Raw genomic sequence first — 14093 nt, forward strand, 5'->3', positions numbered from 1 at the left:
GTCTCCCGGGATTGGAGCACACAAACCCGGGTTACTCTGGTAGGTTTGTTGTGTGCGGGTCTCAGCAGGTCCCAGGCAAGCTCGAACGTTACTTCACGGCTGCATGTTTCCTGCCTGTTTAAAAATTGTCACAGTTCATGCGTCCATTGCGTGAGTCGCCGTAGACTCTTAAAGGCAACAGATTTGGGACGACCCTAGCGACTGCTTTGAAACTCCACTCACGGGTTGGACGCAAACGTGGGTTGTAGAGGATTTAGTGTTTTACCTGTTTTGTCTTTCGGTTACTCTGTGACCCGGTTAGTGCTAGATTTCCAGCCGCACACCTCGACTAGATGCTAAGAGCAAAAACTCAAAAAAGCAGTAGCTTCCCTGGTGGCTTCCAGAGGGGCAAGAATAGTGAAATGATTAGGCCAGCAGCTCCCTAGAGATTTTTACCTCAGGCTTCTCACAGTCGTGGCCTGATAACATTCCTGTATGGTTCTGTGCCAAAATGAGTGACCGCTATTTAGAACAAAGAATTAGTATCAAATTTTGCATAAAATCGAAACAAGTCTGCAGGTAAGAGCCACCATCATTTGAAAGAAGTGTATGGGGATGACGTGATGTCAAGGGCTTGAGTTTTCGACAGGCACAAAAGGTTTAAAGAAGGGCGGGAAGATGTCAGAGATGACACATGAAGTAGTCGTGCAGTCACCCACAGGACCATGCAAACATCCAGAAGGTCAAGGACTTTGTGTGAACAAGCAGTTAACGATGAGAAGGATGGCTGAAGAATTAAATTTAGAGAAACCTTTAGATTCGTTCTGAAAGAAACCCTGAACATGCGAAAAATGTCTGTCAAAGTTATAGAAAGTATTTTGAAGGATCAGCCCACACTTGGGAAAATTGAATGCCCGCCCATCTGGTCATTCAGAGGAAATTAGGAACGCTAGGTTATATGTGAGGGAAAAGATAACAAGTTCTGAGCTGTGGAGTTATCTGTAGCAGAAAGCTGATGGGAAAATGTCTCTGCCTGTGTAGAATCCCAGAAGGCACTTTCCTGCCAGCCAGCTTCTACAGGGACCATCCTCAGCAAGCATCCCGGCCAAGGTGGCTCAGGATTGCTGCACATCCTAATGAAATGAGCCTGAAGTAGTGAGAACCTGGCCAGGAAGCTGTCTTCAGCTGCTCTTCAGCTGCCTTATGCTCCTCCTTCCCACTTGGCAGTGTGAAGTACTGAAGCATAGAGTCCTCTTCCTTGCTGTTTTCCACCATTTTGGAAGGCTGTCTGTGGCTGTTGATCTCTGCTTCTAGCTTGTTCTTAATTTCTTTGGTTTAAGTTTGGTTCTCTTCAGTGTCTGCACCTGTGCTTGTGCTACCCTGTACATCAGGCTGCTCTGAGGATCATGCCAGTGAGAGGCAGGCCAGGAGTATTATTTCTGTGCCCAGGGAGTCAAATTCTTCCAAGAGGACCCCAAAGGAAGTTCGACAGTTTGAGCCTGCTTCACAGTCAGGGCCTGAGAGATATGTACAGAAGGCATTGGTATGGTAGGAGTGGTGTGCTCTAGCCCAAATGATTCAGGCTTGACCACTAATACTTATCTCACAGAATTCCCCCTGACAGGAGAGTTAAGTTTGTTTCATTCTCCTGTGCTTCAGACCACCATTCTTTTGGGTGTTTCTTCTGCCACAGAGAAAGATTTGACCCTAGAACATTTTAGCCATAAGATCAGGGTCAAGACTATGAAGTCACATGAGGAGATCAGGTGACTCCTTAGCCCCTACATTAAGGGAGTCAGTGCCCATCCACACACTACATTTATTTACTAACTGGTATCAGGTGTGTTTTGAGCATCGATGCAAAGCTCTGAAGAGAGATTGCTAGGTGTGGGTGGGGTTTATGGAGGAGGTGTAAACTATATCCATGAAGAAGGGTGAGACAAAGGTCTATGAGATTAGAGAAGGATTCCTAGTAGGTGGAATAGCATGAGGCTTGGAACCCGTGTGACTAGAAAATGACACTTTCAGCTAAAATTGCTAAGTCTAACTGGAGGGTAACGGTGTTACAGATGAGTAACATGAAATATTTTGCTTCTCCTCTGCCCTTAATTTTATGCTAGTCGTTTATAAATTGCTACCCCTATGTCAAAGGTTTATAAAACTCACTTGTTGGAGTAGTTAATTTCCCATTGTCCTGCCTTCCAAGCAGACTCTACAAACTGAAACAGTCTCTTCCTACCTCCCTGCCAGAGTTCATTGGAATGAAACTTGTCTCAGGCAGGTTGCAGGTACTCAGTACAGACTGAGTATCTCCAGAATGCCTAAAAGGAAAGGAGAGCAGAGGGAAGGGAGGCAATAGCATCTCACAGCACTGGCCAACATCTGCCTTACCCAAAGGTTCTAGTCTGACACTTGATGACGCCTCTTACTCATAAAGAAGTAAATAATACTGGTTGACAATCTTGCCCAACACTGGTTGACACAGTTCTCTTTACTGTCTCTCTGTCTTTCAAGGCTGAGCATGGTAGCATACACTTATCCTAGCACTTGGAAAGCAGAGGCAGTAGGATCTCTGAGTTTAATACCCATCAGTTTTGAAGTTCCTTGAAAGCTAGGTCTTGTCTCAACAAAGATATTATCTAGCAAGACTTTTAAAAGGAGACTGGAGAGATGGCTCATCAGCTAAGAGCTCTGGCTGTTCTTCTATGGACCCATGTTCATTGAAAATGGACCCATGTTCAATTCCCAGCATCCACATGGCAGCTCACAATTGTAACTCCCAAGAGGATCCCACATCCTTACACAGGCACACATTCAGGCAAAACTTCAATGCACATGAGATAAAAGAAAATAAATTGTGTGTGTGTGTATATATCTATATCTATATCTATATAGATACACACACACACACACACACACACACTTCAAAACAAAAAACCCTCTTAAAACAAGTAGCAACTTCTACCTGCTTCGTTCCAAGATGCTTTACTAGACAAAACCATTAAATCTTCCTACAAGATGAAGTCCTGGGTCCTCCACAAGTGCCAAGGGAACCACATTTTTAGAATGAAGTTAGTATTATTGCAGTATTATTGATACATTTATTAATCTCTGCTCTGGTCTTTGTTGTAATTACTGCAGAATTGTATATGGGGAACAGGCCAAGATCTCACAACCACCACTTAATGTCTTATATCCATCTTATTTTGTTTTACTTTATTTTTTTTTTTTTGAGACAGTCTATGTAGTACCAGCTGGCCTAGAACTCACAGCGATTCTCAGTCTTGGCCTCCCAAAAGCTGGGATCAAAGGTGTGTGCCCACCCCTAAATAGGGCCGGAGTGTACCTGGCACCAGTGTTGAAATGCAAGGTGACAGATGTAAAATGGTCCCCTTTAGAGTTTAGACAGAAAATCCGGAAGCAGGTAATTAGAAGTGTCAATTCAGATTGTTCTAAGTGCTTTCAAGAAAAGGGATGTACTTTATCACCTGAAGTCATGTTCCATGAAGTTGTCAGATTGAACTGCCATTTCAGCCCATTACTGCTTTGAAAGGCTTTCCCAATGTGATAGTTTGTATAAGATAGAAGTTGATACCAGGGACTGGGGTATTGCTATGATAGGCCTGACCATACTTTTGTTTGGAAGAATGTAGACGTTGGGACTTTGATTTGGAAAGCAATGGAATGCTTTAAATGGGGCTTAATGGGTTATCCTAGTAAGAATATGGAAGACTTTGCTACTGAGAGTTATTTGAATTGTGCGGAGCTGGCCCAAGACGTTTCAGTGGAGAATATCAGTATGTGGCATAGCGACTACTTTTGTGGTATTTTGGTGAAGAATGTGGCTGCTTTTTGTCCTTAAGATTCTTTCTACCTGAGGCTAAGGTGAAAAGATTCAGATTAATTACATTGACTAAGGAAGTCTCAAAAAAGCCTGGTATAAATTCTGTTGTGTGGTTACTAAAGTTCACTCTTATGAAGAACATTTTAATGAAAAGGAACAAGGAAAAATACAAAATATATGGTTTAAGTATTAAAGGGGCACCAGGAAGTGAAATGGAGCTGAATCCTGTGTTCTAGGAGATAGCAAATTAAGGGAGTGAAACTCTGGGGCAAGATCCTACCCAGCTAAATTTAGATTCAGGCATGGTGGTACACACCTTTAATCCCAAGAGATAAAGCCAAGTGGGTCTCTGAGTTCAAGACCACCCTGGGACAGATCAGGCTCTAAGTGAAGTGGAACTTAAATCTAGACTTGGTGGACCATACTTTTAATCCCAGTGTGCGTAGGAGATAGGCCTGCAAATCTCTGAGTTCAAGGTCAATCTACAGAGCAAGTTCCAGGAAAGCCAAGCTTAGGCAGAGAGGGAGTTGAAAAACAGAAAGCTGGTAATAGAATAAGGGGGGGGGGCATATTCCAATCCCAGCAAGCCACAGAACACGGCAGCTTCAACCATGTGGCTCTGGCTTTAGAGTGAAAAATAGAAGGTACTGCTGGGACAATTGATGCTGGTTAGCTGGAGCTTAGAAATTAGCAGTGATTAAGAAGAGGCCAGCATCATTGAGTTGATATCTTCTGGGAAATGTTTTCTGAGAACACACACACACAAAAAGCTGTGTTCCAGAGACAGCTAAGGTTGTAGCTCGTGCTGCAGCTATACTTGGTAATGTGTAAGAGTCACCCAGGTGGTACTTGTTTTGAAGGCATGACAGGGGTCATGAAGAACAGCTGAGACTTGGCACTGTAAGAGGCAATGGAAGGCCATTGATGAATTTGCAGCCTCAGTTGTAGTTGATGGCCCAGGATTCAAGGAGTTGTGCAAAGGAGTTGAGGCTTGACACCATGAAGAGAGCCTATGAGAGGCTATAGGTGAAGCCTAGTTGCAGTGGAAGACTCCGGCATGTTGGAAATGCCAGGACCATGGGATGATCACCAAGAGCAGCAGTAGCAGTGAAGTAGATCAACCTGAACTTACAGTGCTTTGTAGGATCCCAAAAGATCTTGTGTGGATCCCATACATTGAAACAAGAAGCTGGAACACTGAAGATGCCTTGGAGACCTCAAGATGTTTGAGATGATAGAGCCTCAGGTTGTCTGCTGAGGAAAGCTGCTAACAGGGAGTGGAAACAGCCCAGGGGAAAGACGTTTGTTGTAGTCAACAAAGATGAAAAGGGAGTTGGAGATCTGAAGACTGCTGTGATACCAGACATGGAGATGCAGAGTTTGAAGTTTGCCCAGCTGCTTTCCTGTCTTGCTTTGGGGATTACAATAAAGTGATTGGATGAATCTCAGAAGAGACTTTGAACTTTGGACTTTTAACATTGTTGACACTGCTATAGACTATGGGGACTCTGGAAATTGGACTAAATGTAGTTTACATTATGCTATGTTTAGGTCTGCCCCACCCAGACTCATATATTTGAACAAATCTATAGGGGCCAGGGAGTGGAATGTGATGGTTTGTATATGCTTGGCCCAGGGAGTGGCCCTATTAGGAGGTGTAGCCTTTTTGGAGTAGGTGTATCACTGTGGGAGTGGGCTTAAGACCCTCACCCTAGCTGCCTGGAAGTCAGTCTTCCACTAACAGATGAAGATATAGAACTCTCAGCTCCTCCTACACCATGCCTGCCTGGATGCTGCCATGTCCTTCCCTGCCTTGATGACACTGGACTGAACCTCTGAACCTGTAAGCCAGCCCCAATTAAATGTTGACCTTTTAAAAGATTTGCCTTGGTCATAGTGTCTGTTCACAGCAGTAAAACCAAAATACTCAGAATAGTCAAATAGCAGCAGGATGTCTCAGGTTTTGGGGAAGTGGAATTACTGCCCTAACTTAGTCCAGAGCAAAGCACTTTGAAATGGTTGTACACTGTCACTGAACCCAACAGAGAGCATAGTGACCTAGGTGACAGAAGAGTTCCCACGTAACTGCTTCTGAAGTGCCTGCCTGCTGTCCTGTCCTGGACCTTACTTCGCAGCTGTCTTGGGTTCCCAATGCCTTACACTCAGATCCAGCCATGATCTCATATCTCAGTGTTTTCGCTGTGTCCCTGCAGACACTCATTTTATTCTCCTTTAGCTTGCTCTTGGTTCTCAGAGTCCCTGTTGTTTGTTTCCTGATTCTGGGCCACCCTTGCAGGTGTGCCTGCTTTGGGACTTTGATGTGAAGATCCTTGAGGTTTTGTTTTGGTACGCATTTCTACTCTCACAACTCTCCTTTCTGATTTTTTGGGCCCTTCTTCCTGCCCATGACTTAAGCTGTGGTCTCTCTGTGGAGCAGAGAGTTCTTCAGCTCTGGCTCTAAATTGTCTTCCTATATTCAAGAAATGGGATAGAGAGGGATGAGATAGAGGCTAGTGGCCAAGCCCTGCCACCATTAGCAAGCCCAATATAACCAGTATTACCACTTTCTCAAGGCTTGGTTACCTCTAGCACCTGAATCAGGAAGCCTTATGGAATAACATCTATATAACAACTATATTTTTCCCCATTGTGAGATCAATCAGGCCTGGCTGTCTGTGGCTGGCAAGAGAACTGGCCATCTGCATACCTTGACCCATTCTCAAGCTTACTAATGTGTGAATTTCCAGTTGACCTTACTCCCCACCCTCACCTCCACATCTTTCTATGTAGTCTGCTGTGCCTCTGCTAACAGTTTAGGAGGAATAGGTCCAGGAAAGACCACCCCATCTCTGATCATGCCTGTTTTATCCATCTCTCATTACCTCATCTTACTTCCTATGCTCTCCAAATAATGACCAAAGAATCACCTGTTTACCAAATCTGTGACTTGGAAAAAAAACACGAAGATGGTAATCTCTTGAATTTTGTTCCTGGCTGAGTGATTGAAATGGCAACATCAAGATGAACTTGGTAGTACACGCCTGCAGTCCCAGCACTAGGAGGCTGAGGCAGAAGCGTGGGTTCAAATCCATCCTGGGCAGCATAGTAAAGACCCTATTTCAAAAAAAGAAGGGAAAAAAGGAAGCTCTCATTTAGGAAGAAAGGTTGTAGACCTACATTCTGCTTTCTAGAGTGTTCCTTTCAGATCGATTTCCTGTTCTTAGTCCACATTTGCTGTGGAGATACCTGGAAGAATCTGGATGGAAAATGTCTTGAAGACAGTAAAGGAGTGGACTGCTGTTGGGGAGCTGCCACTGTGCTGCACACACTGCTCGGTTTGCTTGCCGTTTCCAAAAGTGTCGCCAGCATGTCTCACTAGGCTCTGGGGACAGGGTCTCACCAGGTCCCGAGTTGCTCAATGAGCAAGAGCCTGTTTTAGCTTTTGAACTGTGTGTCTGCTCGCACTGCAATCTCCAGATAAAGCTTCAGTTTGATCAGCCCTCCTCAATTTTCTAGGCTTTTGCCTCTTATCCCAGGTGCCATACATTGTTCTGTGGTCTCTGCCTTGTCTGATCCTCTAATGTGGTGCAGCTTGTATCACACTTCACCCCATATTAATATCTACAAACAAATCTGATGGGGGTCTTCCAAGGATCCACTTGGGCCTAGTGCAGTTGTCAGCAGACTGTGCATAGGAAACACTATATTTTGTGAGCCATTTAGTCTCTTAGTACAAAAGCAGACAGAGCTCATATGGAAACAGATGAGTGTGGCTGCATTCCAGTGAAACTATAAATGGATCTTGGAATTGGAATTTCATAGTTTTCATAAAATATTTTGATTTCCTTCCCCAGTCATTTAAAAAAAAAATTAAGTGGGGACCAGAGGCAAAGAGTGGTAAACCACATTAGCCTGTGGGCCATAGTTTGCACATCCCTGTCTAGTGTGCATGAAGTATGAATATAGGAATGACAGGTGAGTGATTGTTTTCCATTAATAATACTGTCCATGACAAGTCAGTCTGGCATCGTCTTACAACTTACTCTCTAGAAAATACGGCACATTGGAAAGAGTTTGAGACCAGGAGATCCCAGGCTTGACCACATTCGGATTCACAAAATGAATTTAATGGTTTTCACTAAAAATTGTATTAAACTACTGTCTACAATATTCCTGTGGTTTAGCTCAAAACCTATTTGGCAATGCTGAAAGTGATGTCATGTTGCAACAAGCAGTAAGAAAGAGAACTTTAGTCATTCCAGAAATGCCTCGACCATGGGCAGCGTTTTAATACATTGATGTCATCACCTATTAAAGCATATACTGTAGAGGTGATAGATTTTACCACAGTATATTTTTTGCAAGCATATTGAAAAAACCAACTGTATAAATACTTGTGATCAGTGCTAGGGTTTGTCCTTTTAGATGAGTCTGTTTGTATTTATCCTAAATAGAGCTTTACTATGTTGCCTTCATTGGAACTGTTTTTCCATTGCTGTGGTAGACTTTCAGGATTGAACAGAACTTTACAAGACAATTTGTTCAGAAAATCAGTGTTTCTCAGGAACCAGAAGGGACCAAACCCTATGGCAGCCATCTGAAAGAAGATTCTGTGTTAATTCACTCAACAGATGTGTACTGAGTGGTTCGTATGCCAGGCACTGTCCCTCAGGCGGAACACAGCAGTGGACAAAAGTGCTCCCAGCCTTGGATTTGGCCATATGACATCTGATTGTCTTACTGTTGAAATCTGCTGTCTCGAGTGCTCATACTAACTCATTGTTAACTGCGTACCTGGAAATTGAGATGACCTTTGCCATAGGCCTTTGTGCCAGAAGTCACTGTGCCTCTCCAACTTCATTAATAACCCAAGGACTGTATGTTCCACTTAGGTTTTATTATCCTTCACACAGATCCATATTGGTAGAAAAAACATGCTGGCAGTGTTGGAAGTGTAAATTGGCAACAGCTTTCTGAAAGGCAATTTGGCAGTATCTATGGGGAGCTTTAGAAATGTTTGTGTCCCCTGATCCTCTAAGTCTACTTCTGGGAATCTTTCCTAAGGAAACAGTCTAAAATACAGGCAAAAATTATACTTAATAATTTGAAAGTCTAACAGTAGAAATTGGTTAAATAAATTACAGTCTGACTATAATAGGCTAGTATGCATTCATGCTAATGAGTATTCAACAACATAGTGGAAATGCTTGTGATGTTTAAAAAGAGATAAAAATTATATGCATAAATTTTAAAAAGTTGGGGTGTTTTGTTTTTAAAGATTTACTTAACATGTGAGTGCACTGTCTGCCCATACACCTGCTTGCCAGAAGAGAGCATTAGATCCCATTACAGATGGTCATGAGCCACCATGTGGTTGCTGGGAATTGGACTCCAGATCTCTGGAAAAGCAGCCAGTGCTCTTAACAGCTGACCTATCTCTCCAGCCCACCCCCACCCCCAAAGTTTTTAAATGTCTAGAAAGGATTTGTTAACTCTTGAGTTGTTGAAGTTTATTTTTGTTTATATGCTTTTAAGAGATATTTCTCTAAAATTAGTATAATTAAAATAGCATCAAAACTTGATGGCTGAGAGATTGAGGCTCCACCAGTATTTTGATTCATGAATAATTACCTGGCTTGGTCACATGGGGGCTGCATGGTATTGTGTTGGCTGCCAGAGTGGGACAGAAAGGAAAAGGACCTACACCCTTAAAGGGTACAACTGGGAACTCTCAAAAAGCCAATGTGGTTATGAAGACACAAGTGGCACATTTCTAGTATGTGGCCCTAAGGAGGAGAAAAAGACTTTCTGGAAAGTCTTTAAGCCTCCCACAGAACTTCTATAGTGCTAAGAATAGCTTTCAATGTGCTATGCATATTAAGTCTGCTCCCTTAGGACATGCAGGTAGCACGGCTTCCAACTATAATATTTGTTTTACATTGAGAAGACTACATGCAAATCGTAAGACATTTAACATTGTGACTTAAAGAACTCTTGGTTCAAAAGTGTTACTTCATTGCTGTCTGGAATTCCTGTACATTATTATGTTGTGGTATTTTTTTAAAGATTTTGTTTTGTTTTGTTTTTTGGGGACAGGGTTTCTCTGTGTAGCCCTTTCTGTCCTGGAACTTACTCTGTAGACCAGGCTGGCCTCAAACTCAGAAATCTGCTATGCTGGGATTAAAGGCGTGCGCCACCACTGCCCAGCTAAGATTTATTTTTAATGATTTGGGGGTGAGTGGGAATGTGCATATGAGTATGGGTGCCTGTGACAGGCAGGGCGTAGGGCAGAAAGAGAGGTCAGGTTGCCTGGAGCTGGAGTTGTGAACAGGTGGTTGCGAACTACATTCAGTGGATTCTGGAAACTGAACTCAGGTTCTCTGCAAGAGCAGCAAGCACTCTTCACCAGTAAACTATCTCTTCAGCCCCTATGCTATAGAATTTTAAGTGACAAACTATGTAGCTAATGTCTCCCCAGAAATGAAATTAAAATGTGCACTTTGTCATTGCTTCAGTATAATGAAAATATTTGATGTATCACCTTAGTAAACTTCCACACCCTTGAATGAGTACACAACATAAAACGCTGTGATTTAGAGTTGTTCAGGTTATCGATTCCATGAGCTGTATGAGTTTCTCATTGCCTAAGTGTTAATCCTGCTGTGGCTAGAAGGAGTAAGAGCAGGGCTCAGGCTTTGCTTCTGGTTCCTCTGCTGGCCCTGGACTGAATGGTTTATCTGCACCCAGAGTACCTGAGTTACTCATTTGTTTGTAAGGGAAAGAATACTATAGATCTTGTAGCATTGTCCATTTCTCTCATTCAGCAAATACTCCGAGTTTATACGAGCCTGATACTGTTCTAGACAAAGTGCTTATACAAGCCTGACACTATTCTAGACAGAGCATATGGCAATACAAGAAAAATGTGTGTGCACATGCATTTAAGTGATGGAAATGAGTCAAAGATAGAGCATCTTCATGGTTATTAGATGCAACTCTTAGACTGAATAACACATGCAGTGCAGGACAGAAGACCTGGCGTGTAGCTAAATGCTCCACTGTCTAGCTCCTAGGTACTCTGCACAATGGTAGAAAGCAGCAAAAAGTGTGACCCATTCGTTACCCCATTCAGTCTCTGGCTAGTTAGTACCTAAGCCAGTTTTGCTCAAGACAAATTCTTACATGTCCTGTGATTCTGACTGTACTCCTAGATGACAGATGAATCCAGGTGGGACCCAAGTCTCTTAAAGAGACTCAAAATGGTTGTCCTCTTTAAGAAAAATCACACTTTAGACACTGGAGAAGCAAGCAGTACTTACAATATTAGAAGAACTGACTATTTATGGGTGTTATTTATGGGAGACAAGGGTGTTGACAAAAAGCCAGGAAAAGATTTTAACATGTGCTTTGTTGATATTTTTGCTCATTGAAATTTAGAAAGTTGAGAAATACAGAAACAGACAGAAGTTTGCCCCTGGCACTGAAGGCCTTTATCAGCCCTATATCTACCTCAGCTTCCTCCTTCCATATTATCTAGCAAAGAGCCATTTATTGAATCTCTTTGGGCCTGGGCTGAAGACATAGACATTATAGCCCTTGTCCTTGGCTACTGCCTAGTTTGGTGGGATGGAGGAAAATGACCAACTCTGTCAAGGTGTACCCACTGTGGGCTCTTGCCTTAAAAGACTAATCTTTCCCAGAATACAATTATAAGTACCCAACTTTTATAATACAGAAAGTTGGAATCGCAACATTTAAAGTAATTATATAAATAAGAAAATAGATGTGAAGAGGCAAAGTACACAGTGAAATGATAATTGTTAAGCTCATGCCATTACTAGTTCCTCTTAAGTAGAACAGCCCTCAAGCACTGGCCACAAGCACTGGTTTGAAATATTACCTCCTGGAAGAAACTGGACATAGGCCTCACTTTAAGAAAGTGGTGCTGATGAGACGGCTCATTAGGTAAAGGGGCCTGTTGCCAAGCCTGATGACCCGAGTTCAATCGCTGGATCCCTGGCACTCCCGTGATAGAAATAAAGACCCAATTCCCACAGCTTATCCTCTGACTCTATATGTGGGCCATAGCACAAGCATGTCTCTACACACACAGGGTGGGGGGATTTAAAAGAACCTAATAAGTAACTTCAGAATTAAAGCCCAGATTAGATGAGGAATAGGCCAGGGAGATTGACAACTTCTTGAATCACACACCTGCTTGATGGCAGAGCTGGAATAATAACAAAGGACCCTGAACTTACCCAACTCAAGGCAAGCCAGTGAGGTTACTTCTGTTTTGTTTTTCCTATCGTGCCCTTGGTAATAATTCTTTTACTAAAATGTTTGTTCTTAGGTACTGGCATTGAATGTCTAATAAAATGTCTGATCATGGTCAGTTTTTAAGGAATATGGTTACCACACAGAATATCGTACAGATGTTTCCCACATTCCTCTGGGTGTCCAGGTCCCCAGTCCTTTCACAGATGTATATTTATGAGGTCATGCTAGCATTCTGCCATCTGCCTTTTCTATAGGTCTTCCTAAGTTGTATGCTGCATTTTCGTGGTTTTAATATTTCTCATGGCCGGCTCTGGTGGCGCAGGCCGGTAGGATTTGCTGAAGGAGGCAGAGGCAGGAGGATTTGAGGCCAGCATGGACTACACATTTAATATTTCTCATGGACATGCCCATGAAAAATTTAAAACCCAGGCACATAAATCTTATAAAGTGCCCACTTATCTCTTCAGTGCTGGTTCATATTTCCATATTAGCATTTATAACACAGTATGTGATGTCATGAGTACTGTCACATAATTTGAGCTTTTATTCCCTAAATGCCAACATTGCATTTCTGCAGGTTTTAAAAATTCTTAACACTTTACTTATAAATCCTACTATATCATGCCACAATGTTTCCATAGTAACGTGTTTCAAATAGAAAAACAGGAAGCCAAGAGAAAGGTGGGGATGATGAAGGGGGAGGGATGCTATTATCAGAATGCATGGGGTGGTGTTGGGGGCACAGTCTGTGGGGTGAATACTCTCTCTGCTCTAGTTAGAAGGCTCCTGAGTAGAGTGACCTACCTGCTTACCTCAGGGATTTGGGGCACAGAGGTCAATGTCTTCCTCAATCACTATCTAGTTTTTGAGACAGGGTCTCACTGATCCTGGAGGTCACTGATTAGCTCCTGGAGATTGGAGCTCATAATGTATACCAGGCTAGCCTCAAATTCACAGAGATCTGCCTGCCTCTGCATTCTGGGATTAAAGGTATGTACCATCATACCTGGCTTACTGTGATAGTTTATATATGATCTGCCCAGGAGTGGCACTATTAGAAGGTGTGGCCTTGTTGGAGGAAGTGTGTCACTTTGGAGATGGGCTTGGAGATCTTCCTCCTAGATACGTGAGGATGCTCAGTCTGTTCCTGGCTTCCTTTGGATAAAGTTGTAGAAGAACCCTCAGCTCCAGCACCATGCCTGCCTTGATGCTGCCATGCTTCTGGACACGACAATGGACTGAACCTCTGACCCTGTAAACCAGCTCCAATTAAATGTCATTCATAAGACTTGCCTTGATCATGGTGTCTCTTCACAGCAGTAAAACCCTAACTAAGACACTTACATACTATTTTAAAATTAAACATTTACTGTGTGTGTGTGTGTGTGTGTGTGTGTGTGTGTGAGAGAGAGAGAGAGAGAGAGAGAGAGAAAGAGAGAGAGAGAGAGAGGAGAGAGAGAGAGAGAACACATTCTATAGTATGCATGTGGAATTCAGAAGACAGCTTGTGAAAGTAGGTTCTCTTCTTTCACCATGTGATTCCTGGAGACCAAACACATGTTGTTAGGTCTGACAAGTACCTCTGTACCAGATCCATCTAGCTGATCCTATACACACTATTTTTATTGTAACTATAAATATTACTTTTATAATTATACATTAATGCACAATAAACACTAAAATTACTTTTTTTTAAAGAAAAAAATACACATTTTATGACAGGAAAAGTGATCTGCCTCCAAGGAGCTGATGACTTAATGGGAAGCATGAGATACACACACAAATAAGTTCTTACCCAGCAGTAAGGATGAGAGTGGAAATTTTACCAAGTGTGGGTGGAAGGATCAACTCTGCCTGGGAGAGCTGTCCTTTGGTAAAAAGAGGTGACATTTGCACAGGCTCATAAAGATGACTAGAGTTCTCTGGAGCTTTGTAAATGGTTAAGTAGGGTATAAATGTAAGTTGGTCCTTGGCCTTCATTATTGCTGTC

The 14093-nt window shown here is 42.6% G+C and overlaps 1 protein-coding gene across 1 annotated transcript; it reads left to right on the plus strand.

Moving 5' to 3' along the window:
* The first annotated feature begins 5 nt into the window (after positions 1-5).
* Gvqw3 (GVQW motif containing 3) lies at positions 6-5685 on the plus strand. Its single transcript, XM_052158248.1, is given in 6 exon segments — positions 6-541; positions 543-702; positions 705-728; positions 731-781; positions 784-893; positions 895-5685. Coding segments are annotated over 6 exon segments (618 nt in total). The 5' UTR covers positions 6-490; the 3' UTR covers positions 1117-5685.
* The last annotated feature ends 8408 nt before the right edge of the window (positions 5686-14093 follow it).

Source organism: Apodemus sylvaticus, chromosome 1 (assembly GCF_947179515.1).
Source record: "Apodemus sylvaticus chromosome 1, mApoSyl1.1, whole genome shotgun sequence".
NCBI classification, from domain to species: Eukaryota; Metazoa; Chordata; class Mammalia; order Rodentia; family Muridae; genus Apodemus; species Apodemus sylvaticus.